Here is an 18783-nt window from a genome sequence, read left to right as displayed (position 1 = left end):
GGAGTCCAACTGTTAACCGACCCCTGGCACTACCCCATGTCCCTGAGAACCTCATCTCCGTCTGTCCAGCCCTCCAGGGATGGTGACTCCAGCACTGCCCTGGGCAGCCTGGTCCAATGCCCCACAGCCCTTTGGGGAAGAAATTGTTCCCCACATCCAACCTCAACCTCCCCTGGTGCAACTTGAGGCCGTTTCCTCTGCTCCTGGCGCTTGTTCCTGGGGAGCAGAGCCCGAACCCCCTGGCTCCAAGCTCCTTTCAGGCAGTTCAGAGATCAGAAGGTCTCCCCTCAGCTCCTGTTCTCCAGCTGAACCCCCAGGTCCCTCAGCCGCTCCCATCACACTTGTGCTCCAGCCCCTTCCCCAGCTCCATTGCCCTTCAGTCCTCACATAATACAATCAATTCTGAGCCTCTGTGGCACAGCATGGTGTGGGGACGCTCACCTTGGGGCACTGCACAGTGCAAGGCTTCGGCTTCGGCTCCAGCTCCGGCTGGCAAGACAAGGGAAGCCCATGTGAACCTGAGAGCAGGACGAGAAGACCCTGGCCCCCACAGCGCTGCTCCCGCTCCCCAGCTCCCGAGTCCCCATCCCCTTACCCGGGTGGAGATGATGGTGCAGAGATCATCGGTGAGCTCTCCCTCAGCACGGCCACCGCCATAGATGTACCGCGGGTCCTCGCCAGTCACCATGCGCCGGAGCTGCTCCCGATCCGCTCCCTCCAAACCCACCGCCAGCACCCGGACCCCTGAGCCAAGAGCACCCTCAGCACTTTGCAGAACTCCCCACATGCCCTCCCGGGACCCCCAAGTCATCCTCACCCCCAGTCTTGATGTCCCTGGCCGCCGCAATGGCATCATCCCCGGAGGGGCCGTCAGCCAGGACCACAAGCACGGCCGGCACACCGGGCCGGCGCCCCGCGCCTGGACTCAGCAGGTAGGTCCTGGTGAAGGTGATGGCAGCACCTGGGGAGGGAGAAGGAGGAGGGGGATGAGCATGGGGTACCCCAAGCTGCTGCCCCAGCTCCCCACGCAGCCCCTCACCGATGGCGTTGCCGCTGGGCTCCTCGTAGCGCACGGTGCGGATCCGCTCCAGCACGGTGGGCAGGTCGCTGGAGCGGTTGAGGAGCAGCCAGGGCAGGCTGCGGTAGCTGTACGTGGCCAGAGCCACCTGCCAGGGTGCAGGGGGACACAGAAACACAGGATGGCTGGGGTTGGAAGGGATCTCTGGAGATCATCCAGACCAACCACCTGCTAACGCAGGGTCACCAGAGCAGATCGCACAGGGTCACGTCCAGGTGGGTTTGAATGTCTCAGAGAAGGAGACTCCACAACCTCTCTGGGCAGCCTGTTCCAGGGCTCTAGCATCCCCAAGTAAAGAAGTTTCTCCTCATATTCAGATGGAACCTCCAGTGTTTCAGTCTGTGCCCGTTTCCCCTCGCCCTCAGCCTCATCATTCGGCACCACTGATGAGTCTGGTCCATCCTCTTGACACCCACCCCTGAGATATTTATCAGCGTAAATAAGATCCCCCTCAGTTTCTCTTCTCCAGGCTGAATAGCCCCAGTTTCTCCTCATAAGAATGATGCTCCAGACCCCTCAGCATCTTTGTAGCCCTATGATGGGCACCACTGCCCACCCGCAGCCCCCAGAGCCCCACAGCCACGGCAGCACCTACCTGGGTGCCCTCGGGGCCCAGGCGCCCCAAGGCAGACACGGTGTTGGAGAGGAGGGTGCGGGTGGCATCGGCACTGGGGGAGCTGTCACGGGTGCCATGCACCAGGAAGACAATGTCACCGCGGGCGTCCCTGCAGACTGCGGGTACAGGGAAGGGGTGAAGCCACCAGCAGAGCAGGGACAATCCCAGCCTGTCCCCTCGGTGTGGCCCTGCCGTACCCGTGCGCTCGCTGATGGAGGTCTCGGCGCCCGGCGTGGTCCCCAGGAGCGGGCGCAGTGTGAAGGTGTAGCGCTGGCCCAGGCGCAGCCCGGTGACCTGCTGGGAGCTGGCAGCGCCGGGGAGCGTCCGGCCCGTCTCCCCACCAGCTGCCGCCCAGGGGACAGAGTCAGGGGGGTCACTGAGCCCCCATGGTGACACTGCCCCCCACCCCAGGGATGTCCCCCTGCCTCACCTGCTGGGGGGGTCCAGGAGAGGACGTAGCTGGAGGCACCAGGGACAGGGGTCCAGGTGAGGGTCACCGAGTCTCTCTGCACATCTGTCACCTGCAGGCTGGTGACGGGGCCAGGGGCAGCTGCCACAGAGGAGGAAGAAAGAGTGTCCGGGCCCCACAGGGCAATCGCCACCCACTCCTGGCCCCACACCCGTTACCTTCCACCAGAGAATCATTTGTTTGGAAGAGACCCTCAAGATCACAGAGTCCAACCATTAACCCATCCCTGGCACTACCCCATGTCCATGAGAACCTGATCTCTGTGTCTGTTCAACCCCTCCAGGGATGGTGACTCCACCACTGCCCTGGGCAGCCTGGTCCAATGCCCGACAACCCCAACCCAAGGCTGGGACAGCCCGTCCCCAGGTGTCTCCTGCCCAGTCCCTGGGTGCCCCCTCTCTGGGCTCTAGCCCTGTGCCAGGGGTCCGCTGTCCCCTTGTCCCCATGCAGCCCCTTACCAGTGACAGCAGTGACAGTGGCTGGCTCGCTCTCCCGGCCACCAGCCAGGCTGGTGATGCTGATGTGGTAGCGCTGGCCAGGCTCCAGCCCTCCCAGGTCATAGGAGCTGGCGGTGGCTGGGAGCTGCTGGCTGCGCACAGGCCCCCCTGTCCGTGGCGAGAAAGGGGTGAGGGGGTGCAAGGGGGATGGTGGGGTGCAGGGGGAACGGCAGGGTGCTGGGGTGCCGACCGGCCATGCTCACCCTCAGCCAGGCGCCAGAGCAGGCGGTACCCGGTGCTGCCGGCCGCTGGCACCCAGGCCAGGAGCAGGCGATGCTCTGAGGCCTCTGTCACCTGGAAGCCACTGACAGGGGACACTGGGGCTACCTCCGCTGGAGGACAGAGGGACAGGTGTCAGGGGTGTCCATTGCCACCCCAAGGTGCTGCCCTCCCCTCCAGCACTCACGGGTAGTGACGACAATGGAGACAGGGTTGCCCTCCCGGTTGCCGATGAGCGCTGTCACCTTCACGGTGTAGGTGACACCACCCTCCAGGTCGGGAATGTCAAAGGAGCTGGTGTGGCCAGGAACCCGCCGGCTGCTCTCCGGGCCCCCTGCCAAGGACCACAGCATCACCTGCTGGCCCTGCTGGCCCCACAGCCCGTCCCCATCCCCGTCCCACGGTACCGTCCCTGCGGCTCCACACAACGCGGTAGGCAGTGGCTCCCGGCACACCAACCCAGGTGACACGGGCGACATTGCTCCTGGATGCCTGCACCTCCAGCTGGGACACTGTCCCCACCTGCTCAGGTACTGTGACACCAAGAGGACCACTGTCACCCAAGTCCAGGGCAAGTGGCACCATCTGGGCGCAGCAGGTGAGGGGACACCTCACCTATCCGTGCTGTAGCGGTGACAGGGCTGCCCTCACGGCCATCCACAATGGCTGAGACACCGACGGTGTAGACACCAGCACGCAGCCCCTCGATGGTGAAGGCAGTGGGGTCAGCGGGGACAACGCGAGATTGCTCCAGACCTAGGAGAGACAGCTGGGCTGGGAAAGGCCTCTGGCACCACCACCACGGCATCCCACGGTCCCCACACTCACCGTCACTGCCTCGCCACGTCAGCCGGTAGCCCCCGACGCCCGGCAGCCCTCGCCAGGTGACCCGCAGCTGGCTGGGACCAGCCTCCGTCACTCGCAGCTCCGAGATGCTGCCCACCGATGGGTACTCTGCAGCACCCCATGGCACCGGGGCGTCACCTCAGGGTGCCCAGCAGGGCCCATGGCTGCCCTGGTGCCCCGAGGGCTTGTGGGGGCACAGAGGACATTCCAGGGGGGAAGACAACACAACACTGAGACTCCTGATGCTAAACCCTGACAAGGGACTTACTGAGGCGGATGGTGACTGCAGCAGCACTGCCCTCCCGGCTGCCTGCCAGCGCCGAGACACGCACCACGTAGGTGACGCCCTCCCGGAGGTCACCCAGCTCCAGCCCCGTCTGGCTGCCCGGGATGCGCCTCGTCCGCTCTGTGCCGTCTGCCGGGAGCAGGACCCTCAGCACCGGGCTGGGGTCCCCCAGGTGCCACCTGCGCCCCTGCCCGCAGCCTCACCCTGGGTGTTGCGCACCACGACTTTGTACTCGGTGGCACCGGGGACGCCGGTCCAGCCCAGCCGCACACGCCTGCCCGACTCCTCCGTGAGCCGCAGGTCCGACACGGGACCCACGGGCACCTCCACACCTGCAAAAGGACATGGTGATACACGGTCAGAGCTACACAGCCTCCATGGCACAGCCCTCATCCTCACCTTGGGCTGTGACTGGAAAGCGAGGGGTCTCATAGACATGGTCATCCCCAGGCTGAGCAATGCCACACGGGACATTCCCCTGTCTCATAGAATCATTTAGGTTGGAAAAGACCCAGGATCACCAAATCCGACCATTACCCCACCCCTGGCACTACCCCACGTCCCTGAGAACCTCATCTCCGCATCTGTTCAATGTCTCCAGGGATGGTGACTCCATCACTGCCCTGGGCAGCCTGGTCCAATGCCCCACAGCCCTTTGGGGAAGAAATTGTTCCCCAGATCCAACCTCAACCTCCCCTGCTGCAACTTGAGGCCATTTCCTCTGCTCCTGGTGCTTGTTCCTGGGGAGCAGAGCCCGACCCTGCCTGGCTCCAAGCTCCTTTCAGGCAGTTCAGAGATCAGAAGGTCTCCCCTCAGCTCCTGTTCTCCAGCTGAACCCCCCAGCTCCCTCAGCGTCTCTTCATGGGAGCCTGGGAGGGTTGGGGACAACCCGGGGACCCGTGGCAGTCTCTCACCTGTCTGGAAGGTGGTGACAGGAGTGGCCACCTCCCCGCCATCGTAGATCGTGTAGAGGGTGATGCGGTACTCTGTGCCCGGCTGCAGCCCCATCAGCTGGTAGGTGTTGGTGCTGCTGGGGAGCGACACTGTCCTGGGGGGCTCTGGTCCTGCAGGGAGGGGAGGGTCACTGCCGGCAGCTGGCACGAAGGATTTGTGAGGGGACTGGGATAACCGAGCCCACCTGTGGCTCTCTTCCACTCCAGACGGTAGCCGCGGGCATCATGGGCACTGGTCCAGAGCACCTGGATGGATGTGGGGCCCAGGATGTTGGTTCGCAGCATCTGCTCTGCACTCGCCTCTGCAAGAGGAACCCTGTGGGCCAGGCTGCCCCGTGCTGCTTTGTCACCAGTCACCCACCCACAGCGCACCCTGGACACGGCGGGGTGGGGAGCATCACCTTGGTGTGTGGCCATGGGGACCGGTCCCCACCTCATCCTGTGGCAGAGTCACCAAGTACCCACCACTTACCTGTCCTCTGCCTCACGGTGGCCGTGGGCCCCTCCAGCTGCCCGAAGAGCGGGGCCACTGTCACCACGTAGTCAGTGTTGGGCTGCAGCCCCCCCAGCGCATGTGATGTCCTCCTGGCATCCAGGTCCACCCTGTGCCTGTCCTGCCCTGCGAGAGCCACCACAGTCATTTGTTGGGGGGTCTGGAAGGTGGATGCCACCACACCCCATCCTGTCCCCTCCTCCCTGGGGCCACCAGAAGGTACACAGCGTAAAACACTGTCCCAGGTTGCCCAGAGAGGTGGTGGAGACATCCCAGGCCAGGCTGGACGGGGCTCTGAGCAACCTGAGCTGGTGAAGATGTCCCTGCTCATGGCAGGGGTGGCACTGGGGGAGCTGGGAAGGTCCCTTCAACCCAAACCATCCTGTGATTCTGTGATCAGCTTTGAGGTGGGCACCTACCTGTGAGCGTGGCCCAGGAGAGCCGGTAGCCGGTGGCACCGCTGACGGGCTGCCAGGCCAGCAGCAAGCTCTGCGCCGAGACGTTGTGGACGGCCACGTGCTGCACGCCCACTGGACGCCCTGTGGGGACAGATGCCCGTTTTGTCCCCACCGTGGAAGCGGGGCAGGGGGCACTGGGAACCACCTCTGCTTACAGACCTGCTGGGTGGAAGCCCCCGCGCCCCCAGGTGCCGCTGAACCCTGCTGCGAGGTCACCGAGCACAGCCCGGGCGGCTCCTTCAAAGCACCCCGGTTCCAGCAAACCGGAGCCCGAACACCTTCCTCTTAATGCCTTAAATACTTTCTGTAGGTTAATTCTGCCTGGGGCAGCTGAAGGAATTGGTTTGCCAAAATTTGAGGCTTGCAAAGATGCTGCCCTGGGGCCCCCACCCTGCTCCTGCCTGGCGATGCTTTCCACCACCCTCCTCCCTGGCGGAAACCATTACTTTCCTCCTAAAGAGTGCAGGGCTTAAACTTATTAAAAAAAAAAAGCAAAACCTTGCATTTTTTCAGTCGGCATTCTTACGTCACGTGAGAAAAGCTCCAGTGAAAACATTCCCAGGAGGCTGGGAAGGAGCTCCAGGGCACAGAGTGCTGCATCCCCCTGGGAGCACATTTTGGGGCTCAGAGCATCACCTCACAGCCGTGCTCACCTACATCCCCATCCCAGCTCCCCCCCAGGCAGCTCACAGGGGCACAGCGACAGGAGGGTTGTCCCCATGCTGGGAACTCACCCCTGTCCCTGGCTGAGCCCTGGGCCAGGCGCGGTGCTTACGTGTCCGGGCGCTGAGGGTGGCGGGGACGGCGGGGACAGCGGGTGGCTGCGTGTGGTGGGGTCGGAGCGTCACCACGTATTCGGTGTCGGGGCGCAGGTTGGTGAGCGTGGCTGACTGTGTGCTGGCCCCCAGGCTCTTCTCCTCCTCCTGGGCTGCTCCTGGAGGGGTTCAGGTAGGATCAGGGGGGCACAGCACACCCCCAGCCCAGCAGGGAAGGGGTGTCATGGGAGGGCACCCTGCCCCGGGAACACCAGGCAGTGCCAGGGGTGGGGAGTGCTGGGAGAGGCTGGGATGGGAGCCAGAGCAGGGGCACCCATGGGAGCACCCAGGGCCAGGGAGGGGCTGCCAGGTGCGCAGCTCCAGCCCAGCGCCCGTCTGGGGCAGGGGGTCTGTCACCCGCCCCCCACGTGCAGCAACCGCGGGGGCACGCACACGCCTGCGCTCGCAGCCCCGGGTAGGGGCACACGTGGGGCTCCCTGGCCTTTGCACACACCCATGTGCACACTTCGAGCCCTGCACACTGAAGCCTCTGGGCACAAGAGCACACACACCAGCTCTACGCCTCTGTGTGCACGCCCATGCCCCATAGCCTGCGCACAAGCGCCAGTTGCTATGGTGAAGGCAGGCGTGCACACACCTGTGGTGCTCTCAGGATGCACCCCCTGCATGACCCCATGCATGCTGCCCCTGTGCATGTACCTCCTGCACCACCCCATGCATCCCCCGTGTGCATGCCCATCACCATGCAAGCCCCTGCCATGTTCTTATGTTCTGCCCAGCCCACAGGGCTCTGCAGAAGCAGGGGCATCCAGGCAGGACTGTCCCCTCATAGGGACTGTCCCCTCACCTTGTACGGCGTAGCTGAGGCTGTAGCCCTGCAGGGGCTCGGGGCCAGGCTGCCAGGCCAGACGCAGAAAGGTTGGTCCAGTCTCCACCACTCGGAAATCCAGCACGGAGCCCGCACGGCTCTCTGGGGACACAGGGAGCCAGGGTGGGCACCCAGCGCCTGCCTGTGTCCCCGTCCCCATGGTCACAGACACTCACGGGTGCGCGCTCGGCTGGACACCGACTCGCCGATGCTGTTGGCGTACTGGGCGGTGACAGTGACCATGTACTCTGTCCCTGCGCGCAGCCCCCGCAGCACAGTGCTTGTCTCTCGTGGCCCCAGGCTCACCTGGGCAGGAACAGTGTCACCCCCCTGCCATTCCCAGGCCACGCAAGTGGTGGTCAGAGCCCCTGGGAAGTCGGAGAAGGCAGGTGGGAACACTCACCTCCTGCCTCTCTGCCACGACCGGCTGCCCCAGCCCTGTCAGCGGCACGTGCTGCACCCGGTAGCCGGTGACGGGGCCGCTGGCCGCCATCCAGCGTATCCGCAGCTGGTCGAGACCTCGCTCCAGGATCTCCAGGTTGGAGGGGCCAGCGTGGCTCAGCCCATCTGCCAGGGAGCACAGCAGTTATCAGCTCCAGGGTGCGTGGGGTGGCAGGGAGAGCTTGCCAGGGTGGCACAGCCATGTGCCCAGCAGAACAGGATGACCAGGAGGGTGTTTTGGGGAGGATGGGTGCTGAGTGTGCACCCACAGTGAGCACAGCCCGGCACCCAGCACCACTGGCACCCGTACCCACAGGGAGGAGGTGGGTGCTCATACCCGGGAGGCGCAGAGTTCCCCCGACGCTCGTGCACACCCTGCGTGTCATCAGTGGCACCAATGTCCCCAGCAGTTTGAAGTCACCAACGTAGAAGAAGAAGGCATCGGTGGGCGTTGAGGCCACACGCACCAGCTCCTTGTGGTCAGCGTTCTTAACCCCTGGCAAGGATGGAGATGACGGGTGAGGAGGCAGGGACTCTGGTGGGAGACCCCTCACCCAGCACCAAAGCCTTGCTCACCCACAGCGAAGACCTTGACACTCTGGTTCTTCAGCTTTGCTGCTGGCCCCTCGGCATCATCCTGGGACTTGCCATCCGTGATGAGGATGCAGATCTGTAGGGCCAGGCACAAGCCATAAGACCCAGCTCAGGGCACAGTGCATCACCCCTCTGGGTGTCCCCAGGGCCACCACCCTGAACATACCTGGGGGACCCCAGGCCGAAGCTGCGTGGGGCGAAAGAAGTTGTCAGCGACGTAGCGGAAGCCGGCGCCGGTCCGTGTGTTGCCGCCTTTGTAGCTCAGCTGCTGGATGGCCCTCCGGACACTCATGCCATCGGTGTGCTGGGAGAAGGGGAACTCCACCCTGAGGGGCACGTGTGGATGTGTCACCCCCCGGCCCCACGGTCCCACTGCCCCACATGGCCCCTCCCCGGGGCTCACCGTGGCTCGTCGCTGTACTGCACCACGGCGAAGCGCACCGCCTTCTCGCCCACCACCTGCACGAAGGGCCCCACCAGGTCGTCCATGAAGGTGCGGATGGCGCGAAAGTTGTTCCTGCCAATGCTGGATGATCCGTCCACCAGGAAGACGATGTCGGCCTCCAGCACATCCTCGCACACCCCTGCGAGGCGGCGATGGTGCTCAGGGCATGGACTGACACCATGGCACGGTGGTGCTGGGCCCCTCTGACCCCTCTGCCACTGGCACCCAGTGCTCAGCACCCACCTTGACTCCTCTTCTGCGCCGCAGTGGCTGGGGGGCCCAGGAGCGTGGGGAGCACGGCGAGGAGCAGGAGTTGGCTGCTCATCGTGGGAGCCTGCAGGAGAGGACGCTGCCACCACCACCTCACAGCAGCCCCACGCCTCTGGGGACAGCGGTGACAGAGCAGTGGGGCTCAGGAGGACCCCAGTACCACGCTGTGCCTGGATGCCTGGTCACCTCGGGAGGGAAAAGTGTCAATGCCTCCACGGGAACCAATGCTGGCACCCACAGTGGGGCAGGGAGGCAGCGGGGCTGTGCCCGGCCGCATTGCCACAAGTCCTAGAGACACAGTAGCAGCACCCAGTGCCAGCCCAGCACGCAGGGTCACCAAAAAGCACCGGATGGGCAGCGGGTGGCCTGCGTCTGGCCAGCTGGGAGCCATGCTGGCGGCTGTCCCATGTCATGGCGCAGGCTGGTGACGGTGCTGGGTGCAGGAGGGCACGGTCTTGTGTGTGTCCCACGCCAACCAGTACCTGGCCCTGCTCCAGTGCTCCCTGTTCAGCCTGCCCAGGCCTGGCCCACAGCTCTGCTCGCTGCCGGACACCCCGGGGAGCTGTGCCCCGGCCAGGGGAGGCTGGAGCCCCAGCTGCGGGAGGCTGGAGCCCCAGCTGCGGGAGGCTGGAGCCCCAGCTGCGGGAGGCTGGAGCCCCAGCTGCGGGGTGTGCGCGGGCTCTGCCTGCACAAGCCCTGTCCGCTGCCTCCTGCCTGCCTGCCTGCCCGCACGCCAGCGCCTCCTGCCCACCGCTCCCCCTGCCCGCAGGGGCTCCCCACCACGCCGGTGGCAAAAGTGGGGTGCTCTAGGGCGGGTGGGGAGCCGGGGTGGATGAGCCCTGCCCGCCAGCCCCCCCACATCCCACCGCTTCCCACGCACACAGCTGCAGGGGAGGCACACGGCCCGACCCCGCTGTGATGGCCACGCCGGGTCCCAGCCCAGCTGAGCCCGGGCGGGTACGAAACCCGGGCGGGACGAGCACGGCAGCCGCCGCGGCGTGGGAGGGCGAATGTCCAGCGGTGTCCGCGGCGGGACCCCCGCTCCTGCCCCGCAGCCCCGGCAGCGGGACCCCCGGCACAGCCACCCCGCCGCAGCACTCACCCGCCGCAGCACTCACCCGCCGCCCCCGCGGGCCGCTCCGTGCCGCTCCGTGCCGTGCCGAGCCGGGCTGGGTGCAGGCGGTGCCGGCGCGGAGCGGCCCCCGGCGCTCCCGCCCCTTTATTGAGGGCGGCCCGGAGCGCAGTGCCGGGGCGGGGGGGGAGCGGGAGCCCGCCTCCCTAAAAAAGAGTTTTTCCCACCCCGGGGAGAGAAGGAAAGCGACTTTTCGGGCTGTTCCCCCGCTCCGCAAAGTGCCACCTCTGGCTCTCCCGTCGGCTGCATCCCGGGTGGAGGCTGGAGGGCTCTGGGATGGGGTTGGGGTGGGAGGGGGCTGGATCCCCGGGAAGTGTTTCTGTGAGCTCGGTGCGGGGCTGAGTGGGCCCCAGAGAGGCTCAGGACACTTTTCCCTTTAGCATCTCCATCCTCCATGTCCCAGGAATGTGGTGAGCAGCTCTGGGACCTATACCAGCCAGGAGCCAGCCACACACCTCCATCCATCCATCCATCCATCCATCCATCCATCCATCCATCCATCCATCCCAGGGGAATGTGTCCTCAGGGCACTGCTTGGCCCTGGGCAGAGCTGCCATGGGGCTCGGGTCCCTGGCCCACCCAGGTTAGAGCCTGGCTCTGAGCACCAGCCCTGGGAAGGATGATGGTGCAGGGCTGCTCCCCTCAGCATAGCTCCCACTGGGCTGCAGGACAGTCAGGCCCCCACCAGGACCTTTTCTGCACCCACAGCTCATGGTACCCATCACATAGGACCGAAGCACCCACAGCTGAAGTATGGGGACTGGTGTCCTCCCACCCTGCTCCAGACACCACCTCCTCTCAGCAGCCGGCAGAGCAGACTGGTAGCCAAGACCCACCCCAAAGCTGGAGAAAAGCACTGGAAATCCGCTAGTGGTGTGACTGGGATTGGCAGGAGGAGGCAAAAGGGAGAGGATGCCCAGCAATGTGGACATAAACCCTGCACTGCCCTGGTCTCGCTCCCTGCTCACCCAGCAGCTGGTGGCACTGTCCCCTGGGGCTCCTTCCTGGCCAAAGGGACACCCCTGACCCTCAGGGTGTCCATGTGTCCCAGTGCACCCCGTGGGACCACACTGCTCTTTGGGGTGCATCACACTGCACCCCCACCCTCCCCACTGGTGCCTGTGCTTTCCTAGGGCTGACCCGGCTCATGGCCCCGGCATGTGCCATCTCGTCTCTGTCCCTTTTATCACTCGCATTTCCCAGATCCCAGCATCCCGCGTACCTGTGCCCTCCTGGCTGTCCAACCTGGGGCTCCTGTGCGGTTCCTGGTGGCACTGCAGGCAGGTCCGGGAGCATCTTCCTGCGGGCAGTAACGGGAGCGATGGGGGGGTCCCCGGGGCCCAGGGCCACCTCACAGCTGGAGGCCGAGTGCAGGGCCACCTGCCACGGAGCAACGATGCTCCAGGGTCGGCTACAGGCAACTTTCCCAGGCACAGGCTGTTCCCAAACAGGGGAGGAGCGGTGATGCCCCCACTCTTCTTAAAGGCGCAGCAAGCAGTGCATCCCCTCCTCTTCATTAGCCTTCCTCTTGTTGGGCCCCAGCCCTGGCCCCCAAACCTGGCTGGCAGGCTCCAAAGTTCACCGTGGCCACAAGTTTCCCCCTGCTCACCCTGGTAATGCAGGTCTGGCCACGGGTCCAGCATCCCCAGGTCAGGACTGTCCCCAGACCCTCCTCCCGCCAGAGCTCTCGCTTAATGAAGGCAGGGCGGCCTGCCCTAATTAGACAAGGGGCTTCGTTAAACAGGGAGAGCAGAGAGGTCTGCCAAGGGCTCTGCAGCTGGCCCTGGGCCCGGAGCTGGCGGAGCACCCCACGGCGCAGTGTCGGCAGCAGGGCACGGGCGGCCGGGGCTTGCCCTGGCTAAGGGAGCAGTGCCCGGTGGGCAGCGCAGGCACAGGCAGCAGGCAGCGATGTTTCGCAGCTGTGCAGAGGGCTCTGTCTGCTGCCCCAGCCCGCAGGAACGTGGCAGGCACCGGTGTGGGGGTGTCCCCAAACTCCGCTCCCCGCCCTGGCAGCTCAGGAGCATCTGGACCATCTTACCAGCAGCATCCCTTTGGTGCTGGCACAGGAGGGGGACACGCAGTGATGCTGGGTCACAGAACCATAAAACCACTTTGGATGGAAGCCATCGAGTCCAACCACGAACTCTGGGTTTGGGTCCCCAAAACCTCTCGTTTCTGGTCCCCAAAACAGAATGTCTCCCCCTCCATGGTGTTTCCCAGCTGCCCCCCCACACTGCATACCAGGGCTGGGGAAGGAATCCGCGGCCCCGGGCGCAGGATGGTGCAGCTCATGCAGGAGAGTACCAGGTGCGAGTGACTCACGCAGCCGCCCCGCGCCGCTGCACGCCCGTCCCTCCGGGAACAGCCCAAAAATCCCTCGGCCCTTTCCCAAGCCTGGCGGGCCAGCAGCCAGGCCACCAGTCCTTATTTCCACAGCCCAGGCTCGGGGTTCCCCATCTTCCATCTGGCCTGGCCCCAAGTCGCGGTGACTCCTCTCCGCTAATGCTGATCAAAGCTTGCAGAGGCACGGGGCAGCTCCAGGGCTGCTGGAAGGGAGCTCTGAAATTTGGGGGTTTTTGGGTGGAGGGGAGCAGCAGGGGGCTGGCAGCGCGGTGGGCGAGGGGAGGAGGAGCTGGCCGGAGGGGGAACCTTGCCTGCCCGGGGGACAGCTGGGACACGCTCCAGTAATGTCTCCCAGCATCAACCACTGTTGGCTCCATGCCGCAGCACCCAGGGGACATGAAGCCCTGTCACTGTCACCAGCCCGCTCAGGGAGAGCATTGGAGGGCCAGCGCCATGCTCATGGCATGACCTCAGACACCTCTATGTCACCCCCCCAGGGCTCTGTAGCAAGCCCAGGGCAGAGAACTGGTCACCTCTTACCTGCTGGTGACTTGCCCTGGGGCTCTGGGGTGGGATTAAGCAGTGCCAGCCCTTCAGCTGCGCCTCGCAAGGAGAATGGGCAGCAGATCCCCAGCTCTTCCATACTGAAGGGGACATCTGCCAGCATCCCCCATCCTGTCGCAACCCAAAGCCACATCCCTGCAGGAAAAGGAAGGTAAATGTCACGTCAGGGTGAAACTGTGACGGGTAAGCTGCCCTCTCAGCCCAGCAGCTCTGGGGATGACCAAAGCAAGGTGGATGCCCAGGGCAGTGATGGAGTCACCATCCCTGGAAGGGTTGAACAGACAGAGATGTTGTTCTCAGGGACACGGGTCAGTGCCAGAGGTGGGTTAATGGTTGGACTCGATGATCTTGAGGGTCTCTCCCAACCAAAATGACTCTGTGATTCCGTGTTCCCAGCTGCAGGGCACACAGTGGGTGCAGGGGCAGCAGCGAGGAGGGTGAAGGTGGGTGAAGGACGATGGAGACAAGTGGTCCTGCTGCAGCCAGGCTTGGGCTCAGGCTGAGCCTGCTGTGGGCCCCACCAGGGCTCCCCATGGGGGGTGTGTGCCTCGGCTCCCCCCACAGCTGCTGTGGAGAGATGAGAAGATTTTTCTGCCCATAAACTGTTGTGTCTGGAGGCTGCTGCCGGCGTGGCCGCACACCAGCATCTCACGAAGCTGCGCTGGACTGGGGCCAGGCCCTGCTGTCCACAGACAGGGCTCAGGGAGGGAGCGGTGACACCGTGGGGATGTCACCCCCCCTTGGCCTGAGTCAGGCAGCCTTGGTCAGCCCGACTACAATGGCCAGGCTGGCTCTGGGGACAGCAAGGGAGGGGACAGCCTGGCCCTGTCAGGGCTCTGCCCAGGGCCTGCGGCACTTTGCAACAGCATGGAAATGGAGGGTGACAGTGGGGACAATGACAGGAGGATGAGGAGCCAGCAGCACTGCATGGGGCTCGAGAGTCCCTAGTTAACAAGCGACCTTCATTAGCTGCATCCTGCAGCTGGGCTTTGGGCAATGCTGGGATGCCCAGAGGGGCTGCATCGCAGCTGGGGTGGCTGTTGGGGACACAGCAGCTGAAGTGTCCCTGGAGCTGACACGCTGCACAGTGCACAGTGGCCACCCATGCAGCCTGGCTCATCCCGCAGGAATGTGGCTTCTTAACTCCTTGAGGCACAGGCTGCTCCCAGCCCCGCAGCTCCCACCCGCAGCAGGGACCAGGCTCTGTACAATAAGCCTGGCTTAGCCCTGAGGATGGGGATGTGGGAGAGGGTGGAAAGGCAGGGACGAGATGCAGCAAAGCTCCCCCAGCACCTCTGCGTGGGGCCAGTGTTGCTGTTCCCCATGCTGACAGCCCTGTGGGGTGCACATGTCCCAGAGATGCCCCAGCACATGCTCCCATGGAAGGGAAACTCCTGTTTCTCCACAGGGGCAGACAAATTCCCTGCCCCGGGGACACTGTGGACTAAGGCACCCCAGGGTTTGCAGGCAGAGACAGGCAGCGCCCAGGGCTCGGGCTGCACCCAGGGACCCATCAGGGTGCGAGAGCCAGGGCTGGCAGGGCAGAGGGGGTTGACTCCCTTCTGATGGCAGCAGGAAAGAGAAGATGAAGGAGAAGCCGAGCGAGTGCCGACAGCTCACGGCACACACGCGCCCAGGGCATGTGTGGGCTGGGGCCATGGCGAGCAGAGCGTGATGAGACACGCCGGGTGGCTGAGCCAGCCCGTGCCCGCCTGCACCCGGCGCCTGCACCCATGGGTGCCGCCCAGCCCTGCGAGGGTCCCCGGGGACCACCGTGGCCGGCGGTGGATGCAGAGGTGAAAGGTGGCATTCCTACCGCCGTGTCCCCTGGGAGAGCAGAATGGGGCAAGGCCAGGTCACCGGGGCTTCCCTGCAGCGCTGGGGGAGGCAAGATCATCTTACCTGCGAACGCCAATGCGCCACGGCTCTGGCTGCCTTGAGCTGCCACCAGCATCCCTCCAGGAAGGTGTTGCATGAAGATGGGGTGCTGGGGGGGTCGTCACGGGGCCAGGGGCTGCTCCTGCCCTCACACAGTGCCCGCTGCTCTGCACCAAGCCCGGCTGCCAGGGGCAGGGCAGGAGGAATGCTGTGGCTTCAGGGAACCGGAGGGACACGCATGAGCCCAGCACTGTGCCTGGGGACACTCACCAGCACCATGGGCAGGATGGTTCTGCTGCTCTCTGCTTTGAATGGGACTCATCCAGGGGCATCTGCAATCTGCAGGAGCCCAGGATGTGGAGCCCAACCCCGTGGAGCCAGGGCACCTGCCAGCAGCACCGCAGCCCTTGCCACATGCAGGGACAAGCTGCCCACCAGCTCCAAAACCCTGCAGCACCCCTGCACCCATCAGAGGGGAACAAACACCAGGGAGCTATGGCTGCCCTGTCCCTCCTTCCCCAACCCCAGAGTAGCCAGTGCAGGGGGACAAGGCACCCAGGGCCACCCTCCCTGCGCACAGGGGCTGCTCTGCTGCCCCACACTGAGCTTTTCCCCCGCCCAGGGCTGGGAAATGGTGGCTCCCAACGTGGCACACAGGGCCATGGAGCCAGCTGGGGACTAGTCTGGCTGTGGGATCTATCCCAAGAGATGGAAATAACGAGTCACTAATGGTTTGTGCACAAGCCCTCCTGCGGCTGCATCATGGGCAGAGGCACCAGCAGCACGGGCAGAGCAGCACCCGGCCCATGATCACCTGTGAATGGGGACAGGGACCCGCTCCAGAGCTGCACAGCAGCAGTTTGCACGGCTGCCCCTTCCTCGCTCCCTGTTCGGCCAATCCCGCTCTCACTGCCCTACTTTGGCATCTGGGATGCAGCTCTGGCTGCTGGGAGGACGTGCGGTTGCTCAACACTTCCTCTCCTCCTTTATTAAAGTGTTGAGCAATCTGCACCAACACCCCCTAAAAAACTACCTGCAGGCTCCATATAAATCTCTGGCAGGGCTCATGAAAGAGCCCCCGTCCCGCTCCTCATGGGGCTTGGTCGCTCCTTGCGCAAGGGGCACCTGATGGAGCCGTGGGAGCATCGCCCGCAGCCGCGGGTATGTGCTCCACTGGGGAGGGGACAGCACAGCTCGCACCCAGGTGCGCTCAGGACAGGCAGGGCCAGGGAAGGGGGCACATACTGGGGTACACCAGCTGCCAGTGCCAGAGCATAGACTCATGGAACAGTTTGGGTTGAAGGGACCTTGGCAGCTCCCCCAGTGCCACCCCTGCCATGAGCAGGGACATCTTCACCAGCTCAGGTTGCTCAGAGCCCCGTCCAGCCTGGCCTGGGATGTCTCCAGGGATGGTTCATCCACCACCTCTCTGCCCAACCTGGACCAGGCTCTCACCACCCTCAGGGACAAAAATTCCTTCCTCACGTCCAGCCTGAATCTCCCTCCTTTAGTTTAAAACCATCACCCCTCATCCTGTTGTAACAGGTCCTGCTGCTAAAAGAGCTGCGTGATCTCCAGCAGCTGTAGGACGTTGCCCTGAGTGTTCCACGCCGCAGCCACAGTCCACGGGAAGGATGATAAAGGTTTGGCCACCGGGCTGCTGGGGTGGTGAGGAAGCCGAGGGGACCTGGTGCCCAGGGGACCGAGGCTGCAGGAGGGGCTGGGATCATTCCTACCTGTGGGGCAGCACCGGGGTGCGGGGGGGACCGCGCTCTGGAGGGGTTTGTGCAGTTTGCAGGACCAGACTTGTCCTTGCGCTCTCCCCCGCGAGGCTGTGCCATCGCTCCTTCAGCTCTTTGGCCGGCTGCCCGACTCCAGAAGAAAAGAATAAAAAGGATGAAGCACCCACCCTGCCCCGTCGGGTGAATCGCTGTCTGTCACCATGGGAACTCCTCCCGCCCGCCCCAGACCCCCCCGGGATGACTTCATCTCTCCATCGAGCAGACAGACGGGGTGGTACGGGATGGGTGGCCGCGGACATCTCACGCGACGACGTCTGCAGGACGCTGCAGAGCTCGGGGGGCTGAGCAGCCCTGGTGAGGGTCCCACAGAGAGCAGGGGCTCAGTCTGCACATCTTCAGAAGAACAGTGACAAGGGGCACGCAGCTCCTTGCAGAAAACGCATCCGCGGCACCTCTGCACCCTCCCTGAGAAGGGAGGAACACGGGGTCCCATCTTTGGCACCTCACCACCTTTGGGACTCACCACCAGGGACCTCAGCCCCCTCCATCCTCAGCAAATCCAGGGCAAGGTCACCTGTGAGTCACCGCCGCGTGTGCGAGGCAGAAACGGGGGATGCTCGCGTTCCCATGTCATAGGGGCTCCTGCCAAGCGCTGCACATCTGGAACAGCTGTAAACAAAGCAGGGGAAGCCACAGCAGAGAGCAGCCGGGGGCAGCAGGGACCTCCAGCCTCGCAGCAGCTGCACTGGGGGGGGTAAAGAGGTGGAAATAAATGCAGAACCGCCACGTGGAGCCCAGAACATGGGGTGTGTTCAACCTGCCGCCTCTCCCTGGAAGCCCCTGTGCACACCAGGGCATCCTCGGCAAGCGGAGGACACCAGAGGCTCCAGCCCCGCTTGCCGTGTCCACAGGCAATCACTGCTTCACCAATCCTGACCTGGAAATCACACCCTCCAAGTTCCATTTCTCAGTTGCTACAAGCGCTACTCAATGTGCTCTCGATGGAGAGGTCATGGAATTTGGTGAGCATGAAACCGTACAGTGCTAAACCCTACTCGAGAAGCTCAGAATGCAGCTTTCTGAAGCTGAATATACACCAAATCCTAAATCTCAAAGCAAAACAACTCTAATTCCCTAGATTAAACATTCAAATAAGGAAGAAAGAATGCCCCTGTCAAAGAGTCAGCTGGCTCTTTCCTGAACATAACAAAGACGAGCGAAGAAGCACGTTCCTCTTACAGCTTTGTCCAAGTTACACAGAAAGTAGAAAATAATTCACAGGACCGGAGCTGTTTTACAAAACACACTGCACATCTGCATCGCCGTGTGCCCAGGGCAGCGCACACCGAGTGGTTTCATTCTGCGTATTGCACTGAGCGTCAGGACCCACGTTCACAGCACAAATCCGAAAGCTCAGCATCCCACTGCAGGCTCTTGGCAAGGCTAGAAGAGCACTCAGCTACTCAGGCTCCTGTTTCAATATCTTAATTACATAATTAGCCTTGCTCCAATCAGGTCACGTAGCATTTGATCCGGCTTCTTTTGCTGTCCTCACGCTGTCTGTGCTCCGCGGTTCTCACGACAAGGCAGCATATGGAGCCTTAAATACCCCCAGAGCGCAGCGAAGGCTCCGCGATGAACAGTGTGATGCTGAGCAGGAGCGGCGTCTCCAGAGCTGGGTAATCCAGCACATCTGGTGGGTGATCCAGCACATCTGGTGGGTGATCCAGCCCCAGCACTTCTCCCATTGACCAATTTTTGTATGGAAAACCCCTCCTGCTCTGAAGACCAGAGCTGGGACCTCCCCAGGCTCAC

The 18783-nt window shown here is 63.8% G+C and overlaps 1 protein-coding gene across 1 annotated transcript in view; it reads right to left on the bottom strand.

Moving 5' to 3' along the window:
* The window catches only part of COL7A1 (collagen type VII alpha 1 chain), a 39113-nt gene extending 22046 nt beyond the window's left edge, over positions 1–17067 (bottom strand). Inside the window, exons 1-32 of the mRNA XM_065845824.2 lie at positions 16963–17067; positions 16260–16399; positions 15251–15440; positions 11664–11792; positions 9283–9373; positions 8998–9178; positions 8761–8920; positions 8577–8670; positions 8338–8496; positions 7963–8126; positions 7736–7865; positions 7539–7661; positions 6691–6849; positions 5877–5996; positions 5437–5583; positions 5150–5266; positions 4926–5075; positions 4215–4343; positions 3994–4140; positions 3708–3833; positions 3495–3635; positions 3287–3412; positions 3067–3213; positions 2864–2992; positions 2622–2768; positions 2125–2244; positions 1892–2038; positions 1674–1810; positions 1040–1166; positions 818–961; positions 596–744; positions 442–489 (exon numbers count right to left, since the gene is read on the bottom strand). Coding sequence (XP_065701896.1) covers positions 442–489; positions 596–744; positions 818–961; positions 1040–1166; positions 1674–1810; positions 1892–2038; positions 2125–2244; positions 2622–2768; positions 2864–2992; positions 3067–3213; positions 3287–3412; positions 3495–3635; positions 3708–3833; positions 3994–4140; positions 4215–4343; positions 4926–5075; positions 5150–5266; positions 5437–5583; positions 5877–5996; positions 6691–6849; positions 7539–7661; positions 7736–7865; positions 7963–8126; positions 8338–8496; positions 8577–8670; positions 8761–8920; positions 8998–9178; positions 9283–9373; positions 11664–11792; positions 15251–15440; positions 16260–16399; positions 16963–17067 — 4323 coding nt within the window. The remainder of the gene's footprint in view (positions 1–441; positions 490–595; positions 745–817; positions 962–1039; positions 1167–1673; positions 1811–1891; positions 2039–2124; positions 2245–2621; positions 2769–2863; positions 2993–3066; positions 3214–3286; positions 3413–3494; positions 3636–3707; positions 3834–3993; positions 4141–4214; positions 4344–4925; positions 5076–5149; positions 5267–5436; positions 5584–5876; positions 5997–6690; positions 6850–7538; positions 7662–7735; positions 7866–7962; positions 8127–8337; positions 8497–8576; positions 8671–8760; positions 8921–8997; positions 9179–9282; positions 9374–11663; positions 11793–15250; positions 15441–16259; positions 16400–16962) is intronic.
* Positions 17068–18783: the final 1716 nt, after the last annotated feature.

Source organism: Patagioenas fasciata, chromosome 10 (genome assembly GCF_037038585.1).
Source record: "Patagioenas fasciata isolate bPatFas1 chromosome 10, bPatFas1.hap1, whole genome shotgun sequence".
NCBI classification, from domain to species: Eukaryota; Metazoa; Chordata; class Aves; order Columbiformes; family Columbidae; genus Patagioenas; species Patagioenas fasciata.
This window is presented reverse-complemented; position numbering and strand designations above follow the sequence as displayed.